This window comes from Ictalurus furcatus, chromosome 3 (assembly GCF_023375685.1).
Source record: "Ictalurus furcatus strain D&B chromosome 3, Billie_1.0, whole genome shotgun sequence".
Taxonomy (NCBI): Eukaryota; Metazoa; Chordata; class Actinopteri; order Siluriformes; family Ictaluridae; genus Ictalurus; species Ictalurus furcatus.
Genome location: NC_071257.1, coordinates 35,840,503 through 35,865,758, shown reverse-complemented (window position 1 = coordinate 35,865,758; position 25,256 = coordinate 35,840,503). Strand labels below are relative to the sequence as shown.

General features: G+C 42.1%; 2 protein-coding genes across 2 annotated transcripts; both read right to left on the bottom strand.

Annotated features, from left to right (window-relative positions):
* Positions 1-1,198: 1,198 nt before the first annotated feature.
* ccdc149b (coiled-coil domain containing 149b) lies at positions 1,199-13,643 on the bottom strand. Its single transcript, XM_053622175.1, has 12 exons — positions 13,155-13,643; positions 10,769-10,930; positions 9,260-9,298; positions 9,019-9,126; positions 8,755-8,871; positions 7,076-7,248; positions 6,777-6,849; positions 6,038-6,122; positions 4,718-4,865; positions 4,357-4,433; positions 3,299-3,385; positions 1,199-2,658 (listed from the first exon to the last, which is right to left on the bottom strand). Exons 1-12 carry the CDS (start codon positions 13,203-13,205, stop codon positions 2,177-2,179), a joined length of 1,602 nt encoding a protein of 533 aa, XP_053478150.1. The 5' UTR covers positions 13,206-13,643; the 3' UTR covers positions 1,199-2,176.
* Positions 13,644-19,505: 5,862 nt separating this feature from the next.
* lgi2b (leucine-rich repeat LGI family, member 2b) lies at positions 19,506-24,918 on the bottom strand. The gene is made up of 9 exons (XM_053621467.1): positions 24,882-24,918; positions 24,725-24,836; positions 24,486-24,557; positions 22,943-23,014; positions 22,434-22,505; positions 22,186-22,257; positions 21,425-21,594; positions 20,594-20,758; positions 19,506-20,501 (listed from the first exon to the last, which is right to left on the bottom strand). Exons 1-9 carry the CDS (start codon positions 24,916-24,918, stop codon positions 19,687-19,689), a joined length of 1,587 nt encoding a protein of 528 aa, XP_053477442.1. The 3' UTR covers positions 19,506-19,686.
* Positions 24,919-25,256: the final 338 nt, after the last annotated feature.

The window sequence follows — 25,256 nt, the reverse complement described above, 5'->3', positions numbered from 1 at the left end:
ATGAAATGAGAAAAGAACAACGTTCAGTGCTAGAACTCAGCGTGCGCCGAGATTGATTGATTTATTTATTTAACATATGATACGGTTTACAATATTACCACAGCGAGGGGTAAAGCCGTGACTCTTCGGGACAGGGGAGTTTGTGCTTTGCGGTTTATCAGTAAGCCGAGTTCTTTCGTCTTATTAACGTCGAAACAGCGGAAAAGAGACGCTGATGAGGATACGACCGTTTACACGAATCTGCTCTAACTATAACGTAAGTGAGAACTTGTTTCATGGACGTTCCGCGGCAGTAAATGTAACTATAAACGGATAAACAGTACGTGTCGTCGTTTTAATAAATAAAAAAATTGTAATCGCCAGGTAAAATCGCTGTGGTGTAAGAGGAATAAAACACTCGGGGGCGTGGTTATAGGAACATGATCAACGTGGTTGATTATTTCTCTACAACAGCACCACACGGGATTCAGCACGTGTCTGCGCTGCACTGCTGTCGGTGAGCCGATCTTGTTTGACGCGCAACATAACACTCTTCTCGTTCTGGCCAACATCCTGTTTATAACGTGTAAACATTTCAAAATGTTTAGCTTGTCTTTCCCTCTGATGTCTGCGGTTCATAAGATTTAACAGACATGAAAAACTATTTTGTCATCATACCAGATGCACAAACACGCTTAACGTGACTTTACGTTGAAAACGTAACGTGAGGGTTAAGGTGTGTTAGACAGAGACGTTAGGTAGAATAACTCGCTTCTTCTCCAGCATGTCCTCTTATGTCTTAAGTAGAGATTATGCACGCAGTTGGGACGATGCTCAACCGGTAGCTGTTAGCTTGCCTTAATTATTAGCTACATTAGCCTGATAGATCCAGACATCATTCATGTCTCAGCTGACGTGTCATTTTTGACCAAATTCTCGAGTTAAGTCCAACCTGCTCAAGGACTGCAATTATTACAGTGCGTTACGGGGCAGTGTATTACGTGTATACGCAGTGTATTACAGTACATTACGGGGCAGTGGTGGGTCAGTGGTTAAAGGCTCTGGGTGACTGATCGGAAGGTCATGAGTTCAAGCCCCAGCACTGCCAAGCTACCACTGTTGGGCCCTTGAGCAACGCCCTTAACCCTCAACTGCTCAGACGTATAAATGAGATAAATGTAAGTCACTTTGGATAAGAGCATCTGCCAAACACCATAAATGTAATGTATTACTCTCTCAATCCACACTGAAGGAAAAAAGTGAACATGTTTAAATGCATCGAAATCATTCCTCTGGTTTGTGTTAAAATGCTAATAATAAACATACCGGTAGTATCCATGTGCTGAAGATCAGATCCATTTTTCTTTTCTTTAAAAGTGTAGCGATTGTTAGTTTTTAAATGAGTCATTTTCAGCTCTTCTCAACGCTTTATAAGAGTCGACTCTTTCAGTTCCCAAATGACTCCTCACACCTGATAAAACATTTGCAATATTTTGACCAGGAACTGTTCTTCTTTTTCTAACTATGGCTGAATTCATGTCATAAAATCTATATAATCCATGAAAGATTGCGATTAAATTGCACTGGAAGAGCAAAAGCAGCCATTTACATCGACACAAAAATGGCTCCCGTGTGAGTCGACTCACCTAAAAGATTTGTTTCGACGAGCCGACTCGTTAACAAACGACACATCACTGTTGGAAATTTGAAAATATCGTCCCGATGCTCAACAGTGTTTATGAACCTGAGATAGCGTGTCAAATTTTTAAAAGCGTGTTACTTCTGCGTACCCAACACGGGAAGGTAAACGCACCACGCGGCCAATGTCCAGTCTGTTCAAATCAAGAGTTGCCAAGGATAAAATGAACACCTAGCGTAAATTGTTAGCTAACGATCTAGCTAGCATGTAGCTGTTGAGCCTTTACAGACAGTGTACAGTGGACAAGAGACAGACTTATTGCAGGATCAGTGTTTCTTTCAGAATACGTTAACAAGACAAAAAAAAAAAATCGACTTCCGATGACGTGACGGCTACGAAAGCGTGATCTTATCGTAAACGCGTTTGAACACCTCGTCTCTCGTCTTGGAGAAATCAGATGTTTAATAAAGATACTGTGGCAACATTGCAAACCGCGATGAACGTGTAGAAGCTTTGATCCGGTGTTTAAGTGCAGCATTTCTTTAAGAGTTCTGCGTTCTATGTGCTCTGATCTGGAGTGTCTGGTTCCGTCACGTCCTCTGTACTCTCTACTGTTCTGGGATCAGACGGTTCTGTGCAGTCTGCATTATACACCGACTTGTTGCTCATGTCTCTCTCTGATCCATCCTGAATATCAGGACTATCCTCAGAACATGTGACCGGAGCTCCGCCCTCTTTCCCAGCATCCTCTGCTGGAGTTGTACTTGTGCTACCATGGTCGCGGGTTGCCAGATCTTCATCACTGTGTAATGTTTCTGGCTCGTAACCGTACGTTCCTCTCTCCACAGGACTCTTCTGTGAGCTGGTGTTGGTTTCTGTGGGAAGATGTTCGCTGGATTCAGGTGTGCGTGTGTGTTTTACGTAGACCGTGCTGTGGTGATGAAGATGATGATGATGATGAGGAGGAGGAGGAGACGGATCCTCAGCAGTGAGCGCCGTCTCTTCGGTCACTTCCTCTCCGGTCACGACCTCCTCGTCTCCTGAAACGAAACGATCACGGTGTGATAGAACAGCAGCTCTGAGCTCTGACAGTAGCGCAGCACGTTCATATTAATGCGTCGTTCTAACACGTAATCGTTACTATAGTAACAGCGTACGATCAAAGCATACTCTACTTCATACACTATAACTATAACAGTAACACAGACACTGTTTTATTATTTAGCAGCAGCGAGTGCAGATCTCCCACACTCCCTGAAGAGTAAAACTGAAACTAAACCTTAAGTGTCCTGTGAGATGCGACAAAAACTTTACAAACTACAATACGAACGTAAAGAAAACGTGTATGAACGAATGAATGTAAACAGTCTCATTAATAAAACCTAGTGAACCGTATTATTTTGTATTCTTCCGGAAGGTTTATTTAATAATAAACCTTCTGCAGATACAGAATGATTCAATCTATACGCATTGACTAAAAGCATCCCAAAGTGCATATTTATTAAGGCAAATACGCGTTATATATATATATATATATATATATATATATATATATATATATATATATATATATATATATTTTTTTTTTATTTGCGTGTATTTAGTCAATCGGCGCCAAACCCTGACACCGTGTTTTTTCCCCCCTGTGAACCAGGATTAGCGAATGATGTATGGCCTCACCCACAGAGCCGTGCTGTAGCCGAACCGCACGCCCCACCGACGTCTGGACTTGCTGGTGTTCACTCAGAATAATCACATCTCTTCCACCTGTCAATCAATCACACCCATTCAGCCCATCACTAATTACTACTGCAGGTAATTATACAGCAGTGTCGTATTAGTATATCAATATGTGATGCTGGTCAAATACACAGTAGTGCCAAGTGCAAAGGTAAGAAAACAGAAGCAGGCGTGTTAATAAACATGAACTGATGCTAAGATTAAAAAGAAATATAGCAGCAGAAGAAGAAGAAACATACTCCCCAGTCCCACAGACACGTTATAGGTAAGGCCTATGTTTCATCAGGACAGGAAAAGGTAAGGGGGGAAAAAAAGAGAGAAAAGAGGCAGTTTATAAAAGACAGGATAGTCATAGTACAGAAATAATCTCTCAAAAATATTCATGCCATACTACACTACAAATTACTCATCATTCCAAGGTATACAGCGCACATAAACATAGAGGGCCGGATTAAGGATCTGCAACTCGTGTTCAAATGTTCCATCGACATTTACACGTGGGGAAGTTGCGGGGATTCAGAGTCGGGTTACGCACGTGCTCACGTCGATTGTCTGGGCAGCCTGTACAGATTATAAAATCACGGACAGAAAATGAAAAGTGGACTGAAGAAGGGAATGCTGTCGAACGTACAAACATGAATGAGAAGATGGCGGGTGTTAAAAATAAATCTGTTAAAATAAGTCTTTTATATGGCCAGTATAATTGCTGCATGAATAGTCCTTATGAATAAATATCACGTCAATCACTGGTTTAAAATTTAACAAAATGAAATTCAGCAGCACACTGAATAGCACTTGATCCGGCGCATGCTGACACTCTACATTTTATTTTATTATATATTGTAACAGTCTAACACGTCACGCGTCTTAATTCTCAACGATTCATTCCATTCCGACTGAATTGTATAGATGCAGGATAAAATATGTATCAACGTAATGCAAAATACGCAGTGCATAGCATTTATTAGAAACCTCACTGATTGTAAACGTGCGATTACCAGGCAAACTCCACAGTCCAGACATCTCCAGTGCTTTCAGCTTCCCTTCCAGTTCCGCTACTCTGTTACCCAGAATCCTGTTCATCACACAACAAACAGTCACATGACGCGTCGATTTGATCTCACTACACGTGACATCAAAGACAGATTCAGAATTTTGTGGGATTTCTGACAGCCCCAGATTCTCAGAACAGCACGGCACTTTCTTCTAACTCTATGTTCAGGTCTGAATCGTATCTACTGAATCGCCGACTGCTTTAAACGAGCGACTCGTACACATGAGGTGCACGTGAGCATTATGAGGGGTCAGAAGGCCAGCTACACACACTCCGTATCTCCACAGTTGGGTATGGACACTCACTTGTTGGTCTGGCGTTGGTGCTGAATGACCATGTTCTTCTCGTGAATGGTCTCCAGCAGCGCTGTGGCTAAAGACTTCAGATCACTGATGGACTGCGGCGTCACGGGCAGACTGCAGCCATTTTCCTCGGACAGCAGCAGCTCCTGAACTGCACACAAAAACGTGATGAAGTGCCCTCTAGGATTCCCCTACATGTGAGAAAACATGACGAAGTGCCCTCAAGGATACGCCTACATGTGAGAAAACATGACGAAGTGCCCTCTTGGATGTCCCTACCTGTAAGAAAAAGTCATTAAATGCCCTCTAGGATGATCCTACCTGTGAGAGCATGTGTGAAAAGGTGCCCTCTAGGATGCACCTACATGTGAGAAAACATACTGAAGTGCCCTCAAGGATGCTCTTACGTATGAGAAAATATGATAAAATGCCCTCTAGGATGCCCCTACCTGCAATAAAAAAAAAATGATGAAATGCCCTCTAGGATGGTCCTACCTGTGAGAAAACATGACAAAAGTGCCCTCAAGGATACGCCTATATGTGAGAAAACATGACGAAGTGCCCTCTTGGATGCCCCTACCTGTAAGAAAATGTCATTAAATGCCCTCTAGGATGATCCTACCTGTGAGAGCATGTGTGAAAAAGTGCCCTCTAGGATGCACCTACATGTGAGAAAACATACTGAAGTGCCCTCAAGGATGCTCTTACGTATGAGAAAACATGATAAAATGCCCTCTAGGATGCCCCTACCTGCAATAAAAAAAAAATGATGAAATGCCCTCTAGGATGGTCCTACCTGTGAGAAAACATGACAAAAGTGCCCTCTAGGATACCCCTACATGTAAGAAAATGTCATGAAGTGGCCTCTAGGGTGCCAATACAGTGGAGAAAACGTGATGAAATGCCCTAATGACTGCCCTTCAAATGGGAAAAAAACATGATAAAATGCCCTTTAGGGTTCCCCTTTGTTCAAGAAAACGTGATGAAGTGCCATCTAGTATGCCCCTCAGTGTGAGAAAACATGACGAAGTACCCTGTAGGGTTTCCTTACATCCGAAGTGCCCTCTAGGTGCACCTACGTGCAAAAAAATGTGCCCTCTAGGGTGCCTCTACAGTAGGGAAAAAAAAAAGAATTCCAGGTGCCTTTTGAATTTTTTTCACGCCTGCCCCTCAGCCGGTGTCCCTCTGCTTATTAGTATAGTGCAGTGTGATCAAATAATCGAGTGCAGAACGGATTGTGTGTCACTGACAGTAAACAGTAAACGGGATGGATATCCCGATCATCTGAACAGCACTCTGTGATGGCTGTGTCTCATTCACTACCTTGTTTAGCTGAGAGCACTCCTGTTAGTGCACTACTGTTGGCCTTGCCATACACTTTACAGTTCTTCCTGCTCTCCAGCGCACTCTGCGGACAAACACAAGCAGGAGAAACTCGTTTAGGTGACGCAGAAGTGTTTAGCACAGGAGTCTTTATTATTCATCTCCAGGAAGGTTTACATTCTGTAAAAGACTTATTGTAATATTTGATGGAATATGTAGTGATTTACACTACCGCTCAAAAGTTTACACACACTTTATTCTTTATTTTTATTGTATTATTATTATTCTAAAGTCCTCAAAACTCTGAAGTAATACAAAATGGAACTATGGGAATTATATTGTGATAAAAAAAAAAAATCCAAAAGAAATCAAAATAATTTAATATTTTAGCATCTTCAAAAGTACACAGCCTTTCTGCCTAGAATTTCCACAAGTGTATTCTTGGCATTTTCTCACAGGATCTCTTGAGGAATTTCCCCGAGATGATTTTTAAACAGGATTAAAGGACACTTATCTCCTGATCTTCGGAATATTTCTCTCCAAGTCGTCGGTTTAAATGAAGATTTTTTTGTTTCCTAATGAAAGAAATGAACACGTCGGTGTGATTATATTTTCGTCTACGACACCGATTTCAGGTATTTAATCGCACGCCTTCAGATCAAAAGAAACGTTTCCGTCGAGTGTCCACAAACTTTTGAGCGGTAGTGCGCGTCTCATCGTTACTCGGTTCTCCACTGACCTTGTACTTCATCAAATTGGTTTTGAGGAGACAGACTTCTTCCTGAAGCTGGACAAAGCGTTCATGGAGATATCTGCAAAACACAACAAGAAGTTTTGACCCTCACCATACGGATGTTTCCTCCCAGTCACGTGACGCACCTGTTCGAAGTACTGCGTCACAGCAAAGAGAGATTCGAACTCACGGCGATATGGAAGCTTTTCTGTTCCGCCATTCAGGAGTCTAATCATGTATTATTAATCGTGCTCATTTATCAGGTTCTACAGCATGCATCATACGTTCTCCACAGCGACACTCACCTGTTCTCCATACACAGAGCGTCCACGTCCATGAGTCGGCCGTCGTGGTGTCTCAGGATGTGGTTGAGCTCGATGTTGAGGCGGTGAGCTTTCTCCTGATACACGTTTCTTTCCGCCCGCACATCCTGCAGCTCGTCCATCGCCACCTTCACGCTCTGCTCCAGCTCCGAATTCTGCACCGGACAGCAGTTCGTTCACGATCGCACAACAAACACAATCAGTGTGTGTACACACCGTTACACAGATCCTGCCACTGTAGTGACTTTTGACAATGTGAGGTGCAATCATACACGCACAACTCCGATAGCTCTGATAACGCATCATGTGACCTGTTTGTGTCGTAAAATAATCAAATTGCTTATATAATGTTGGTAACATGATTATGATAATACTGTACTATTCAAACTCTCACCTCACACTGTACTGTGGAATTCTGGATCCTGATTGGTCAGAAGGTGTTGATTCATTTTCTATAACAGCAGCTCTGACAGTAGCGCAGGTTTACATTCACGCGCCCGCTCTGACACATTATCGTTTCCATAGCAACAGCTCGTTCACAGGGACTCGTATGGTGGACGCATTTAAAAACAAGTGTGTATTATTTTGATCCGTGAGCAGACGTCTATTTAATTGACTTATTTATGGAAGGAGTCTCCAGTGTCAGCACTTTGTAACAGAGTTAAAACTTTAAAGCGCACCGATTATGAATTCGAAATGTGCCTAATTATGTTTTCAGGTCTCATACAATAGATTTACACGCATCCGAGGTCAAAAAACACTTTAACGTGCTCATAATTTAAACTGCAGCGTTAACCCCCCCCAGTGTCACAGATGACTCATTCAATGATCCGTTCTAAAGGATTCATTTTCAACTCCTCTTTTCAGACAGCATACTCTGCTCTGATTGGTTAGACGTCCCAGTCTGTCGTGATTGGTCTACCACTGTCAGCGAGCAGAGGCGGGGCTTTTCGTTACAAACCTACATAGGTTAGTACAGGGAGTAAAGTCTGGAATCACTAACGACTCGATTCAGCTGTTCAGAATCGATTCCTTCTTTTGGGAGTCGATAACTCCGTTTGTCGTGTGCTTTGATTTTTGAAACACTGCAGACTTTTTACATTCACAAACAGCCGCGTATATAACACACTACATGAAAGGGAATAATTGAAAAACTGTAATAGGTGCACTTTAAGTTCGACGACATCTTCAGTACAGAGGAGGTTACGCTTTGTGGCTTTTCGGTAACAAAAGACGACAAGCTGCGTTTTTTTTGTATTATTAACTTAATAAAGAGAGTAAAGAGAGAGACTGGTGAGGGAACGACTTTTTATAGCTGCTATAACGTAAGTGAGAACAGGTACTGACTTGTTTCACGTACATTAAATGTAACTATAAAGAGATAAAAAATGTGTCATTCTTGATGAAATTAAAATGAATAATCGTTTCTGTGGTATAAGAGGAAGAAAACATTTTAGGGTGTGCTGTTATTGGAAAATAATCAACTTCTGGGTGGTAATATCATCAATATCCCCATCACACAGTATTTTATGCTTTCATCAGCACACACACACACACACACACACACACACAGAGTGATTTATCTTCCTCTTGTACAATAACCACATTACACTTCACAGTCACAGCTCGTGTATGCTGTGTAGCAGAAGGATGAGGATCACCTGCTCTCGAGCTTTTTCCAGCTGCAGTACGAGATCTTCTCTCTCGTGGGCCAGAAAGTGGCGAACTCCGACCTCTTCATCACCGAGACGCTGTTTAGCGATGGTCATCCTCAGCAGCTGTGCACAGACACACTCAGGGTTAGTTAACTGGGAATTCCTTTTTTCTCATCCTCGTCCTTTCCCGTTTTGCTGAATTAGCTCTTTCTTATCCTTATTTCATTATATTCCGGTTCATTATTAAATAATAACTGTGAGAGTGTGTACCTTGTTGTCACCTTGAACCTCTACTAATCGCTGATTCAGCTCTTTCAGTTCATCACTCAGCTTCCTGTTCTTCTCCTGAGCATCACGCTGCAGCTGCGCTAAATTCGCCTACAAAAACATTCAAGCACAAAACCGACTCCGTCACTAATGCGGAGAGAGATATTACCTACAGAATTATTGCAGTTTACAGGAACTAACAGTGAACCGTTCAGAAAATGAGGCAGAGATGAAAGATACACACTTGGTTCCTTTTTTCTGGAGGTAATGTCAGGTCACCGTCCTGAAGACAAAAGAACACAGTGAGTCACTGCATCTGTGTACTGGTGAATCAGTGCAAAGTGAATCGTCACCAAGGCAACCACTGCCAGAGTGAATCACAGTATCGGTGCACTGGTCCGTCAGTGTGAATCAGTGAGTCGATGTGTCAAAGAATCAACGTGTCAGTATACCAGTGAATCAGTGAGTCAGTACATCAGTGAGTCAATACATCAGTGAGTCAGTGTATCCAAGAAAACAATGCATCAGTGAATCAGTGAGTCAGTACATCAGTGAGTCAGTGTGTCCAAGAAAACAATGGTGCATCAGGTAAGCAGTGAGTCAGTGCATCAGGTAAGCAGTGAGTCGGTGTATCAGATAAGCAGTGAGTCAGTGCATCAGGTAAGCAGTGAGTCGGTGCATCAGGTAAGCAGTGAGTCGGTGCATCAGGTAAGCAGTGAGTCGGTGCATCAGATAAGCAGTGAGTCAGTGCATCAGGTAAGCAGTGAGTCAGTACATCGGGTAAGCAGTGAGTCAGTACATCGGGTAAGCAGTGAGTCAGTGCATCAGGTAAGCAGTGAGTCGGTGCATCGGGTAAGCAGTGAGTAAGTACATCGGGTAAGCAGTGAGTCGGTACATCAGGTAAGCAGTGAGTCGGTGCATCGGGTAAGCAGTGAGTCAGTGCATCAGATAAGCATCGAGTCAGTGCATCAGGTAAGCAGTGAGTCAGTACATCAGATAAGCATTGAGTCAGTGCTTCAGGTAAGCAGTGAGTCGGTGCATCAGATAAGCAGTGAGTCAGTGCATCGGGTAAGCAGTGAGTCAGTACATCGGGTAAGCAGTGAGTCAGTACATCGGGTAAGCAGTGAGTCAGTGCATCAGGTAAGCAGTGAGTCATTACATCAGGTAAGCAGTGAGTCGGTGCATCAGGTAAGCAGTGAGTCGGTGCATCAGGTAAGCAGTGAGTCGGTACATCAGATCAGCAGTGAGTCATTACATCAGGTAAGCAGTGAGTCAGTGCATCAGGTAAGCAGTGAGTCATTACATCAGGTAAGCAGTGAGTCAGTACATCAGATCAGCAGTGAGTCGGTGCATCAGGTAAGCAGTGAGTCAGTGCATCAGGTAAGCAGTGAGTCGGTACATCAGATCAGCAGTGAGTCGGTGCATCAGTTAAGCAGTGAGTCAGTGCATCAGGTAAGCAGTGAGTCGGTACATCAGGTAAGCAGTGAGTCGGTGCATCAGGTAAGCAGTGAGTCGGTGCATCAGGTAAGCAGTGAATCAGTGCATCAGGTAAGCAGTGAGTCGGTGCATGAGGGACACACTATCAGTGGTGAATCAGTGAGTTGATGCATGGTTTCTCAGTGAATCGACACATCAGTGAATTAACAGATCAATATAATTTTAATTATTCTGTGTATTTATCTATATTATAGCATTAAAATAAAAAAGTGAGCTTAAGATGTTGAAGAGAATAGAAAAAAACGGAATCACTCACAATAAGCTCTCTGTATTTTTTCTTCAGCCCTTGGTGGCGCTCTCGCAGCTGGTTGGCCATCAGTTTAAACTGGTCACGCTCCTGCTGGCAGGTATCCAGCTCCTTGGACAGAATCAGCAGCGCCTCCTTCTTACTCTCCAGCTTTCTCTTACACACCAGGAACTGCGTGCAGGAAGGAAACACTCATGTTTTCATTAGCAATTTCCCCTCAGGGCAGAAGCAGCAGAAACAAAAGACCCATTAAACACACACACACACACACACACACACTCACTCAGGTACAAACACTGGCCTGTGTTTCTGTGGAAGAGTTGTAGTGGTCCATTATGTGATATTAGCTGTCCAGTCAGGTGTAATGTTATATGTTCAGGGTTCATTAGAGGTACAACAAGGGGGCGTGGCTTAAATAAACTGTAGTATACATGCAGTACATTTTTAGTCTAAATGTATAGTAATATATATTTACAAAAATCCATGATACACAGGCTTCCACGTGTGTATATGTGTTATATCAGATATTTGTTGTATCATTAGTAATATAAGAGTACACCCAAATATCGGATGCAAATCTCTACCATGTGTAATGTAATAAGGTAGTAATAAGAAGAAGAAGAAGAAGAAGGAGAAGAAGAAATGGCTCTGGTCATGTGACCATTTATATCCCCCACTTCAAAATGTTTGCACACCCCCTTATTATCTCTGGATATTCTACAGTCTATACAGATTCAATACCTGATAAGTGACGTCAAGCATTACGCAAGTTGGTGCATTTCGAGTATCAGGATTATATGAAGATGAAGACATCTAAAACCGATTTTAATCCAATCTCTACTCAAATATATATCTCTGATATACCAGTGTAAATACATCCGTCCCTACAAGTCACATTACAATACTGTACGTCAACTCAGAACAATACAGAAGCTGCGTCGTGACGACGACAACCGTTCAACGGGTTATATAAATAAACCTGAAATGAAAAGAGACCTCAAAATTAAACCAGAAACAAGGAACAACACCTGAAGTTGATTGCTGGATGTAATGAGCTGATCTGCATATGACTCGTTATCCACCAATCAGATTTCAGTATCGTTAACCACAGAAGCGTTTTAACCATATGTGTGACAAAATGCATGCGATTAAAATCTTTTCAGCATTCAGTGCAGTTAAGAATGACCGATTACTGAAACAACCTGAAACATTAATCCGTCTTAAACGTGTGTGTATGGGGATCATTTCTATACACATGTAAACAAGGATCAGGTGTAAACAGGTCTTAAGTACCTTTCCTTCTCACTCTGGTTGGCGGTGCCACATAATGGACATCTTTTGTATCTGTGTGTATCTTTATACCTTTAAAAAAAAAATGTACGGTGCATGATCGGACTTTTAGAGCTTCACTGTAAAAACGAATGAACCCTTTCGTGCACAGTGTCCACATTTATTTACCCCTGAGAGAATGACTGTAATTTTACATAAACCATGATCCAGGTTTCTGTTGCGTCTAGAGATTATTTCTCATTCTTAAAGTCTCTGCTATATCTTTACAAACTTTAGACACAAAACCCCAAATGAAATTTAAAAAAAAAAATTATAATAACTTTGTTCCAGATTCCAATGTACAACTGAACTATTCTTTAACCTCCAAAAACAAATCAGCTGTGTCTGAACCGCATAACTTTCGAGTCCTTTCGCTTGTCAACATGAAATATTTTAGACCTGAATGTTCATTATTTTTTTGTATAGAAACACATTGGAAGACAATTTATTTTATTTTAATTTCAGGTGTGATGCTTTATCCTTCATGGTGCTCCCTACACATTTACAATCCATTCGTGATATTTAACATGCAGCATAACCTAACATTTTAGGTAGGTATTTAAAAATAAACAAACAAACAAACAAACAAACAACCCTAATCTGGATAGGTTTTAAAATCATTTAAGCATGAAAGCTTTAAAGGTTCACCAGATACACACTACAGGTACAAAAGATTTACCTTTCCACCTCAGAGACACGGAAGAGATCCGAGTGTGTGTGTGTGTGTGTGTGTGTGTGTGTGTGTGTGTGTGATCAGCTGTTTCTCGGTTCCGTGACTTAATGGTCATGATGGAGATTTCCATAATCCGCTTTAGTGGCTTCTGTTCACTTCTCTGTGTGTACTGGACATTTTCTCTTTAAGATAAATGTTTTTCTTTTCTTGTGCATTCATCAAAGACGATCACATCATTAAAGATATAAAGTATCACTGCGTTGAAGAATGGAACACAGCGCTTGTCTTTTTGGATCTGATGTCGTGATCAGTGGACATTCTGTCTCTCTCTCTCTCTCTCTCTGTAGGTGAATGTTATTGCAGTAATCAGCTGACTGGCTTCACTGCTCTCACCTCGTTCACTAGCCCTTGCCAGTCGCTCTCACTTCTTCTGGAAGGATCCATCGCGCTTCCTCGATTACACCGCGCATGTAGGAGAACCCCGAACGTGTCGCCAGGTAAGCATCTTCACCCAGCATGAGTCACAGAAGACAGCTCTATCACCATGCAGTGCATCACTTCCTGTGGGCGCGTCCCAATTCACACACTTCTCCCCTACATAGTGTGCCAAGACAAAACCCTAGAAAAGATGGGTGCGTCCGAATCCATGCGGGTTAAGAACTCGGATGTTATTGTACATCAAGACAAGAACTGAAGTGAATTAGAAAAGGAAAAAAAAAAAAAGGTTAAATACAGGAAACTAAAGCGGTGTTTGGTTCGTCCCACTGGAGGAACCGTTAAAGGTGCTGTGCAGAACCCGACAATGTCCTTTCACCTTAAGCCCTATTCACACGGGATTCGTTTCCCATGCGGAGGTGTGTGATGTAATTATTCCCGGAGCGTCTCTTGGAATTTAGTTCAGATTTTTTTTTTTACGGACTGCACGTAGGAAGATCACTCCATATTTTAGCGTCGATAAACTGAGGAGCAGAAATACAACGAGGGACTCGTACACAAGTCTTACTTAAAGGTGCGAACATTCACTGATGCGCAAGAAGGCAACACGATACATTAAGAGTCAGGGGGGTGTAAACTTTTGAACAGGATGATCGGTGTGTATTGTTGTTATTTTGTTGAAAGATCTTCATTTTTTGTTCATTTAGTACTGCCCTTCAGAAGCGACATAAGATATATATACGTCCTGTTCAAAAGTTTACACCCCCCAGCTCTTACTGTATCGTGAATGAGCAGTGAATGTTGGCACCTTTTATAATAGCTGTGTACGAGTCCCTCGGTCGTCCTCGTTGTGAAAAGACGGGTCTCAACGTGACCAAAAATTTAAAATACAGAACAATAAGATACTATGACTTTTAAAAGGACGTGTCAGAGAAGCAATGCTTCCAGGGGTTTTAGATAGGTTATTGAGGGGTGACATATATCAGGCAACTGAACAGTCAGTTCTTTAAGTTGACGTGTTGGAAGCAAGAAAAATGAGCAAGTGTAAGGATCTAAGCGACGTTGACAAGGGCCAAAATGTGATGTCTAGACGACTGGGACAGAGCATCTTCAAAACAGCAGGTCTGTGGAGTGTTCCCAGCATGCAGTAGTTAGTACCTACCAAAAGTGCTCCAGGAAAGGACATCCGGTGAACCGGCGACAGGGTGACTGATGCAGGTAGGGAGGGAGAAGGCTAGCCCATCTGGTCCGATCCCACAGAAGAGCTACTGCAGCACAAACTGCTGAAAAAGCTCATGCTGGCTCTGATAGAAAGGAGTCAGAACACACAGAGCGTCACAGCTTGCTGCGTGTGGAGCTGCGTAGCTGCAGATAATTTCAGCTCTTTTCAGTGAGTCATATCATTTGACTCATCTAACCAGTAAGAGCCAACTCTTTCAGCTCCCAAACAGCTCATTGACATTTTTTGTTTTGTAACCCGGATAAAGATTGCAATGTTTCAGTTATTTTTCTTTTCTTTTTTTTTTCTTTTAAACTAACTATGGACAAAACTGTTCCATGATCTCTTTCCATAGAAGCTTTCAGCCTAAAAGATCTGGTTCAAAGAGCCGACTCGTGAACGACACCAAGCACAGTAAAATACAATGGTGCTTGAAAGTTTGTGAACCCTTTAGAATTTTCTGCATAAATATGAGCTAAAACATCATCAGATTTTCACGCAAGTCCTCAAAATAGATCAACAGAACCCAGTTAAACAAATAAGACAAATATTATACTCGGTCATTTATTTATTGAGGAAAATTATCCAATATTACATATCTGTGCTTTCAGTATCTGGTGTGACCCCCTTGCCCTTCAGGCATATTACTAGCTGCTGCCACAAGCAGAAGTTCTCTGATGATACGGTTATCGTTGGACGAGTGTCAGAAGAGAACGATCAGGAATTCCGGGAGGTCATCACTGACGTTGTCAACTGGTGTGAGTTAAACCACCTTTGCCTCAACGCCAGCAAGACAAAGGAGATGGTGGTCGCCCTTCGTAGGAGAACCTCCAGGGTGTTGACATTGAGAGTGTGGAGACGTACACATTCCTGGGTGTTCACCTAAACAGTAAACTGGACTGCTCCATAAACACAGATGTCCTGTATAAAAAGAGCCAAAGTCATCTCCACCTGCTGAGAAGACTGAGGTCTTTTGGTGTGAAAATCATTCTATGACACTGTGGTAGCATCTGCTATCTTCTATGCAGTAGTCTCCTGGGGAGTTGGGAGCACAGAGAGGGACAGGAAACGTTTTAACAAACTGGTTAAGAGGGCTAGCTCTGTCCCGGTCTGCCCTCTGGACAGCACAGAGGTGGTGGGGGAGAGGAGGATGTTAGCTAAGCCGTTCTATTTTGGACTCATCCATCTGAAACATTTTTCCATTAGCCTTCTGGCTCATCTACATGATCTTTAGCAAACTGCAGACGTATAGTATTTTTGTCTCATTTGTTTAATTGGGTTCTCTTTGTCTACTTTAAGGACGTGTGTGAAAATCTGATGATGTTTTAGTCCATATTTATGCAGAAATGTAGAAAATTCTAAAGGGTTCACAAACTTTCAAGCACCACTGTACATAATAAATAAAGGGGAGATTAAATTAGCTTGTAGAATATTTGTATGTTTGTGTAGAACTTTTAAGGAAAAAATAAGGTCATTTTGAATTTGATGGCCACAACACGTCTCAAAAAAGTTGGGACGGGGGCAACAAAAGGCTGGAAAAGTAAGTTTTAGTAAAAGGAAACAGCTGGAAGAACAATTTGTAACTAATTAGGTTAACTAGCAGCAGGTCAGTAATGCGATTGGGTATAAAAAGAGGATCTTAGAGAGGCGGAGTCTCTCAGAAGTAAAGATGGGATGGAATCTGGATGGAAACAGATGTTGCTCTAAAACCTGTATACACCTTTCAGCATTGATGATGCTTTTCCAGATGTGCAAGCTGCCCATTCCATCGGCACTAATGCACCCCATACCATCAGAGATGCAGGCTTTTGAACTGAGCGCTGATAAAAAGCCGGATGGTCCCTCTCCTCTTTAGTCCTCTTTAGTTTAGAGGACGAGGTGTCCATGGTTTCCAAAAAGAATTTCAGATTCCGATTCGTCTGACCACAGAACAGTTTTCCAGTTCACCTCGGTCCATTTTAAATGAGCTTTGGCCCGGAGAAGACGGCAGCGTTTCTGGAGTACGTATGGCTTCTTCTTTGCGTGATAGAGCTTTAACCAGCGTTTGTGGATGGCACGGAGAACCGTGTTCACAGACAATGAGTTCTGGAGGTGTTTCTGAACCCATGCAGTGATTTCCATTACAGAATCAGGCCTGTTTTTAATGCAGTGCCGCCTGAAGACCCAAAGATCAAGGGCATGCAATATTGATTTTCACCCTCGTCCCTTGTTCCGAGATTTCTCCAGATTCTCAGAATCTTTTGATGATATTATGTCCTGTAGATGACGAGACATTCATAGTCTTCTCAATTTTACGTTAAAGAACATTATTCTGAAATTGTTCCACAAATTGTAGACAGTTTTTCACAGATTGGTGAACCTCTCTCCCATCTTTACTTCTGAAAGACTCCGCCTCTCTAAGATCCTCTTTTTATACCCAATCATCTCACTGACCTGTTCTCAATCAACCTCCAGCTGCTTCTTTTCACTAACACTTACTTTCCCAGCCTTTTGTTGCTCCGTCCCAACTTTTTTGAGACGTGTTGTGGCCATCGAATTCAAAAAATGACCTTATTTCTTCCTTAAAACTGTATTTTTCCTCAGTTTAAACATTTAATATGTTTTTCTATGTTCTACTGTGAATAACATACGGGTTCATGAGATTCGTAAATCATCGCGTTCTGTTTTTATTTACATTTTTTACACAGCGTCCCAACTTTTTTGGAATTGGGGTTGTACCAACATTTACAATCTTGATTTATTACATAACGACACGTCTTTAACGTATCAGAACGAGCGCATTGATATAAACCTGTGATTTGCAGCTGCGCTACTGTCAGAGCTTCTGTTATAGAACATTAATCAACACCTTTTGACCAATCAGAATCCAGCATTCAGCAGCGCTAAATAATGTGGAAACGCCAGTGAACTGGACATTACAGTAGGAACTAAACGCTGTAAACGGAGCTAGGAGACTTCAGAGAGACAGTAAAAAATGATCAGATACATTAGGAACTATGAGACATGACCGAAACACTGAGGAAATCAGAAGTAAAAGAAACAAACGACAACAAAAAAGATACACAACCGTGTTTATTTTCTTCTTTATATATATATTTATATATATATACATATATATACACATTTAATGCACATGGCTTTTTGAATCCTTTTTTTATTATTATTATTATTATTATTTTTTACAGAAGCCATATAGTGGATGCAGCATTAATAAATAAGGCGTTCATTCTCTACAGGAAGTATTGCCAGCGCTCGACGTTAGTCTTTGGTCAGCGTCTCTACCTCTACTTGCATAGCGTTAAATCAGCGTTAAATTATTGCTCCTCTCAGCAGGTAACAGTCTGTTAGACCAAGAACACAGAATGTGAAAAGCCCTCGAGCTCAGGAGATGATAAGCAGCAAGACTTGGATTCCCCAAAAGTACGGCTGTAGGATTAAATATTAGACACACTGTACGTTTGATGCTTTTGGGAATCCGTATCACTCTAACTGATTTGTAATATAACTGTAAATGTAAAACCATTGCATATTGGGTAATACAGACATGCACCATGTGTACGCCTCTTCCAGGCGATACGGAAAGGCCATATTATTTTCTGATATAATATTGCACTGGCCAAGACAGGATTATTATGCATATATGTTCATCAGGGAAAGATTCAATTCACGTTAGTCTTGATATTGTATTACCGTAAGACTAGAGCTGGGCGATATGAAAAGAAATTATTGCCAAATACAAAAACCTTTTTTTTTTTTGCCTAAATATCTTGCTAATGAAAAAAATGATACTAAACTGGGGTTTTAAGGTACAATCACTCGTCGCTATGTTGGTACTGGAGGTGTGGCTTAGGACCGGGATCCATTGGGACCCAATAAAAAAGTCGTGGGAAACTTTCAGGATGAAAAACAGCCATGTTGAGTGTCTTAAGCTACGTAACACATTTACTGCTTTAACCCAGCTTTAACCTAGCCAGAGTCGCTGTGCTTTAAATGACTGATTCGGCCATATTCTGAGGAGCCACTGAGGTGACGTGGGGTATTTATTTTGGCTATGAGATAATATTTTGAGATCATAAGTTAAGTTACTTGATGTCTATCTCGAGGTCACAAAATACTGTATTTAAAATGAGTGAGAGAATCAGAGCAGTCAGGGTTTGTTTTTTTTACACCGCAGGAATCTACGAATGGAGAGGATTGATAATATTACACTTGATTATTAATCTTGGAATGACGCTACACGGATATACCATTATCCTGTATCACTTTAAGCGGCTTATTTTGACCAACGTTTTCACCCGTTCCCATTAAATAATTAACTGGAGACCATATATTAAGCATGCACTCTATAACATCTCTCAGATATTTGCAGAGGAATGCCAACAAGTCTAGCTCGCTAACACAGAACCTGACTACAGGTTCTACAGGCTACATTTTTTGCATTAACAATATTCATTATCGCGAGGCATAACATTGGATTTCCTCAAAAAAAAACCTGCATAGCTGTGTGCCTTTCATGTCTGATGGGGATTGTATTTACTCATGCCGTACACAGATAGGGGACGCCACATTGTGGCGTTTTTAATGGATGTAGATTAGTATTCTGCCCCACTGTAGAGAGCCACCCCAGTAGAGTCACTGCGTCTAAAATGGGCTCAAGTTAAACTATCTGTGGTATCTTGGTGTCACTGGTCACCTCAGCAGCTCTTTAGAAATAAAACAATAAAGCGCATTAGAAAATACTGTGGACGTGTACGAACGAAAGATAACGGCGGAAGCCGGTGGGATTGGCCAAACTTTCCATGGGAAGAGGATTTAAAAAACAGTCCTGCACACACCTCAAGTTGGTTCACGTATTATACTTTTACCTACAGGACTGTAGCTGTAAAGTAATATTATTCAAAAACGATTTTCACACAAAAATAAACTCCATTATATTAAACACTACATAATAAATGCGGTAAACTATCCTTTAAACAGCAGCAGACGGCTCAGGCAGCCATCATTTATTTCTAAAACCGGCGCTGAACCAGACTCACAGTGTATATTTAACTAACTGAAGTCACAATCATTTCTGCCCCGAGGTTCGCCCTGATTAGCCGAAAGCTGTGCTCAAAGAAAGTTGAATGTTAGCAATTCTGCAGTGAAACTATCAACAATACTGAATAAAAAAATAGAACTGTAGCGCCAATAAATAAAACAAATGAAACGTTGGTATCAGTGAAACTTGATTATCGCCCAGCTCTACGTGAGACCACAGTGCTCTTAGTCTCATCAGCTGTAGTCGACTGAGACGTGTTCAAACACCTTCGTTTTCCCCTTAAAACTGGTGGCGAGGAGAAAATCGCGCTGACCCATCGATAACGGAGTAAAAGAACGAGGCCACTGAACGTACACCTCCCGGAATTTGATGAAGATCTGCTTCTCCTTGTCCCATCTGAAGATCTGAGAGAAGGAGTAATCGCTGCTCAGGACCAGATAATTCTGATCTCTGAAGCTAAACGGCTGGAGGACCATCGCACCACGCGACGGGAAGCCCTGAACTTCCTCAAAGCGCTTCCCGGTCCACTTGAGGACCTTCGAGTCTCCGATGTAGCAGGCCAGAGCCAGGTAGAGGACGCGGTCGATCCTGAAGGCCTTCACGCTCACCATGTCGTCCATATTCGGTATGTCCTCAAAGAGAACAAACGTCTGGGTGCTCTTGTTCCACTGGTAGATGACGGGGACCTGAGAACGGCTCGTCAGGATGAGCACGGACTTCCCGTCCAGGTCGACGAACTCCGCGTCCGTGTCGCGGAACCACTCGTGGAGAAACTGATACGGGAAGAAGCCGGTGTTGTTCCACTTGAACAGGGTGGACATGCCCGCTTTGGAGCTGTCCACGATCAGGAAGAACCAGTCGTCCCTGAGTCGGAACACCTCGATGTCGTTCGGCTTGGACACGTTGAGCATTTCCACCGTTTGGAATTTGGTGAACTGGTTCTGCTCCCGTTCAAATTTGTAGACGCGAGAGCCGTCGAAGAGCTGAGCGACGATCACGAACGCCTGCTCGTTAATCAACACCGACCTGCAGCCAATCACGGACCGCCCTGCCGCAAGATAACAGACACGTCATGGTCTGGCTTTACATCGTCCAGATCACGTTCTTATAAAACCACCAATAATCAGATTCGGATCAAACCTGTGATGTTATCGAAAGGCCTGAAGTGGGTTTCGATGTGGTCCCACTCCATGATGATGCAGCTGTCTGAGTTCGGCACGGCCAGAGCAACATACACGTCTTCTTTATAGGAGAAAATGTCCGCTGACATGGACTGAGTGTTTATGGTCTGATGAGGAATGAAATCTGTCAAACAGTACGACGTAAAGTGTTATACAGTATTTACTAGATTACACTGTAGCTCCTGTGACGATGCAGCTATACTTTCATTTTTATTATTTATTTTCACATATACACATACACACACACACCGTCCACTTTAATAGGAACACCTGCAACAACGTTAAACCTCGACGCGGATTCCACTCATGTCAGCGAAGAATGCTACAGTGTCCAGTTTCAGTGCTTCGCGGTTGTACAGAGCGGTTATTTGAGTCACTGTAGCCTCGAACCAGTCTGACCGTTCTCCTCTAACCTCTTTCATCAACAAGGAATTTCCACCTGCAGAACCACTGGATATTTTTTTGGTGTTTCGCACTACTCTGTTGTGTAAACTCTAGAGACTGCTGCGAGGGAGAATCTCAGGCGAGCAGCGGTTTCCGTTTGACCACGCCACTGTCAAAGCCACTGAGATTTTTCCCATGATTCTGACGTTCGATGTGAACATTAACTGACGCTCCCTGTATGATTTCATGCATGGCTCTGCTGCCACACGATTGGCTGGTTGGATACCCGCATCGCATGAATGAACATGTGTACGGGTGTTCCCAATAAAGGACTGCAGTTTATAAAATAATATATTGTATACACACTGTATATGCTGTATAGTACAATGATTATAGATGCAGTTACCGGTGGAGACACACTTGGCGTGTTTCTCAGGGAAGTCCTTCAGCAGGATGCCCTTCATCTCCTCCGGTTCTGCACAGTAAACATCTGAAACCGTCGCGTTCGTCTTCTTCAGCCACAGCATCAGCCACATGGACTGGCACTCACACTGAAAATGGTTTCCTCTCAAATCTCTGCAAGAAAAACAAAAAAAACAAAAAAAGCTGAACACGTCTCAGCGTCATATGGCATGGTGTAGTGAAGAATTCTGCTGTAGTTATATCTTTAATGGGATTCCTTTTCATTGACGCCAAAAACACTGAAGCTTTGGTGTGTAGCATTTTATTTATTTATTTATTTATTTTTAAAACCCTATGATTATTGAGTGACGTGAGAAAGTCCTACTGTCTGATAGGATCTGATGGTCCTAAAACAGTAATTCATTGTCAGAGCTGAGTCTCTGAATTACTATTACAGGATTTGGAGTGAAGACTATAATAGAAATCGTTAGCTAGTAGTGAAGTTGTTGCTCTAGAGAACTCCTGATAGCCGGTACTGTCTAACGGGAGGGGTTTGTGTGTGGATCTGTATTTCAGTAAATCACTACACCATTGGTGTCATTACTATTTACTCACACTACTTAGCGCACATTATCCGTCTTACGACGTGTTCAGCGGAGACGGTGAATAACGCGCACGATCCATCAAGCGTATGATTCAGCAGTGTTTACTGAGCAGATCCTGAGGGAAAGTGTCTCATGTGAGGAGCAGAACATTAATACTCACAGCTCCATGAGAGAGTGCAGGTCAGAGAACAGGCCTTTGGGTAAACTTTTCATATTGTTGTTTGCTAAAGACCTGCAGGAGAGCGAAGGAAATACAGTGTGTGCTGGGAAAAACAACGCCGGATAAAACACTAGGAATGTAACCGAGTAAAAAGACATTATTCGGACCATAACGAGCGGTATAAAAGTGCTGGTGTGTCTCCTTTACTGAACATGCGATATCCTCTGAGCCTGATAAATACCACTCACAGATGCGTGACGTCTCGAAGTCCTCTGAGGGCGTGTCTGCTCATCTCCTCTATCTTGTTCCCCTCGATGAATCTGAGATACAAACACCGGGTCAGCACTTACTGAAGAACAGAACCGCTCATATTTCACACAGGGAATGTTCCAATCTCCCATCGGGGTCTCACGTAATGCACATTTTATAGATTTCTGTCTCTCGGGTCATTAGACTCAACGCTGCACTGCAGATTTTTCCATGCTGTCGTAATAAGTATATTCCAGGATGAGCAGCGTTTTTGGAATTTTTAAAAAAAAAAATATATATATATTTATTTTAGACTGACGCAGAAAAAGAGCGGTGTGTAATCTGTGTGAAAATATATTATTTGTGTCTTCCATTTTTGTTCTAGGAATTATACAGAACGAGCAATAATTCTGAGTCTCTTCAATACCTCTACAAGTTCTCACTGAATAGAAAAGGTGCTGTGTGTGTGTGTGTGTGTGTGTGTGTGTGTGTGTGTGTGTACACTCACAGGTACTCGAGGCGAGGAAGGCCGGTGAAGGCATCGTCCTTTATGCAGGAGATGGAGTTGGAATTGAGAAGCCTGAAACATGAGGGGAGGTTTATTGATTTATTTATATATTTATTTGTTTGTTTGTTTATTAACCCTTATGTTTGACATGTTTTACAGTGTAAAATTCTTTTTCTTTCATTTTCTTACATTTTTCATTGATCTTTTTTTAGAAAGTTTTTCTTTTTTTTTTTACAAACTTTCTACACAAGACCCAAAAATAAATGTAAGATATTTTCTGCCTGAATCCAGTGGACACTTTTTATTATTTTTTAAAAAACTGAAGCTCAGCTGCATCGTGCAACACTCTGAAACTATGATATTTACATTCATATTTAAAAATGATATTTGCGGTGTGTAAATAAAATGTACGTTTATTGTTATGTACATCACAGAAAAAAAGGCATTTTATTAACTGTGATGTGTATATAATTGAAATATATATAAAATTCATATTCGGATACTTTGTCCAGCTTCTAAGCTCCATGTGAATGTTAAGAATTTATACATAAACTGGAAGATTTTTAATATCAAGTGTAATATTTTATCCTTGGTATTTCTACAAATGGACATTCTATCCATCCATCATCCATCCGTCCATTTTCCGAACCGCTTATACTACACAGGGTCGCGGGGAACCTGGAGCCAATCCCAGGGAACCCGGGGACACCCTGGACAGGGCACCAACCCATCACAGGGCACACTCACACACACAATCACACACTACGGACAATTTGGAAATGCCAATCAGCCTACAGCGCATGTCACTGTGTGGACTGGGGAGGAAACCGGAGTGCATGCAAACTCCACACACACAGGGCGGAGGCTGGATTCGAACCCCCAACCCCGGAGGTGTGAAGCAAACATGCTAACCACTATTCCAATTACTTTTTAATATAAGTAATATTTGGAGAAATAAAAAGTTTACACTTAAATGACAATTATAGCTATCAAGAGTGCCCCCCCCTCCCCGCTGTCACCCATCACCCCGCCCCGCCCCCACTTTGCTAACATGTGATTCTCCCAGGACACATGAAGCTAGCCAACTGCATCTTTTTTTTAACTGCATCACAGATCAGCGTAACACACTCAAGAGGAAAGCACTATCTGCCTTCTTCCACATACATGAGCTCATACCCTCCCACGATTGGCTAGTGCCTCTGTGATTGACAGGTGAGGGTCAGTATGCCCCTCCTAACCAGAGAGCACTCTCTTGCTCTCTTGGACTCCCGGCCACGACACTCCCAGTGATGTCTGTGTCAAAACCGCCATTCAAATTCACAATCTTCTGAATTTTTCAATTTTAAGTAATTTAAACGAAAACCCAAACAAACACATAAAGAAGCTGGATGTGTTTCAGACAACTGGATGCATGAAACGATTAATCCAGTATATTACATATTTGTACACACAGCTTGAGATATCTATCTTTCCATTAAGGCAGAAATGAAAGTTATACACAAGGTGCCGTACGCAGGAGGAGTACTGATGAGTGTTGACTCACAGCAAGTGCAGTGAAGGCATCAGGGCAAACGTAGCTTCTCTGATTTCTGGGAACGTGCCATTGACAATACTCCTGCAAGTAAGTCATCATAAATTCATCATTCATACTGCACACATTTCTGTACACAAGCTCAACTGAACAGTGTGTTAAATTCTCTCTCTCTCTCTCTCTCTTATTTTATAATGCATGCGGTTCAGGTCTTTTCAGTCGTGTGCTACAGATGTTTGAAAGCCTCTTACAGAGAGCTGATGTCGGCAGGGACAGTCCGGGGGATGAAGGATGATCCGACGCAGATGATGGTCTCAGTGGTGCAGGTGCAGCCTGAAGGACATTTAAACACACGCTTTCCTCCTGAACAACTCACACAGCACGAAAAGAATAAAATGAGTAACACACCGTGTCGCACAGGAGGAGTGGGATCTGCGCTGTGCATTGTGGAAGCTGGCTGTTTACTCAGAGTCCGGGACACGAATGCAGCACTGCAGGGGCTCTCACATCAGCATGACTGGGGTAATGAAATGCGCATGCGCCAAGTCTTGAGCGCGGCGCTGTTCTGCTACAGGATAAGTCATGATAATAACTTCTTTCATCTGATCTGATCTGCACCACGGTTTAGAGTTTAAAACTAAAATATATACACAACAGTGTGCTTTTGATAAAGGAGATGTGGATTCTGTCTTTCTTTTACGGATAAATCTGCTAATGTTATAGATAGATAGATAGATAGATAGATAGAACATTAATGCAGGTTGAATATGTATACACTACGGG

What these genes read in the sequence shown, in the direction of transcription:
- ccdc149b (XM_053622175.1), bottom strand. Translation starts at nt 13,205, where the DNA reads ATGGATCCTTCCAGAAGAAGTGAGAGCGACTGGCAAGGGCTAGTGAAC. An exon ending in GCTCTGTGTATGGAGAACAG is followed by an intron (nt 6,850 to 7,075) that starts GTGAGTGTCGCT and finishes TGTGTTTTGCAG; the next exon opens with ATATCTCCATGAACGCTTTG. An exon ending in TGGACTGTGGAGTTTGCCTG is followed by an intron (nt 3,386 to 4,356) that starts GTAATCGCACGT and finishes ATTGATTGACAG; the next exon opens with GTGGAAGAGATGTGATTATT.
- lgi2b (XM_053621467.1), bottom strand. Translation starts at nt 24,918, where the DNA reads ATGCACAGCGCAGATCCCACTCCTCCTGTGCGACACG. An exon ending in CACTCCTCCTGTGCGACACG is followed by an intron (nt 24,837 to 24,881) that starts GTGTGTTACTCA and finishes TGAGTTGTTCAG; the next exon opens with GAGGAAAGCGTGTGTTTAAA. An exon ending in CTTCGAGACGTCACGCATCT is followed by an intron (nt 22,258 to 22,433) that starts GTGAGTGGTATT and finishes GCTCTCCTGCAG; the next exon opens with GTCTTTAGCAAACAACAATA.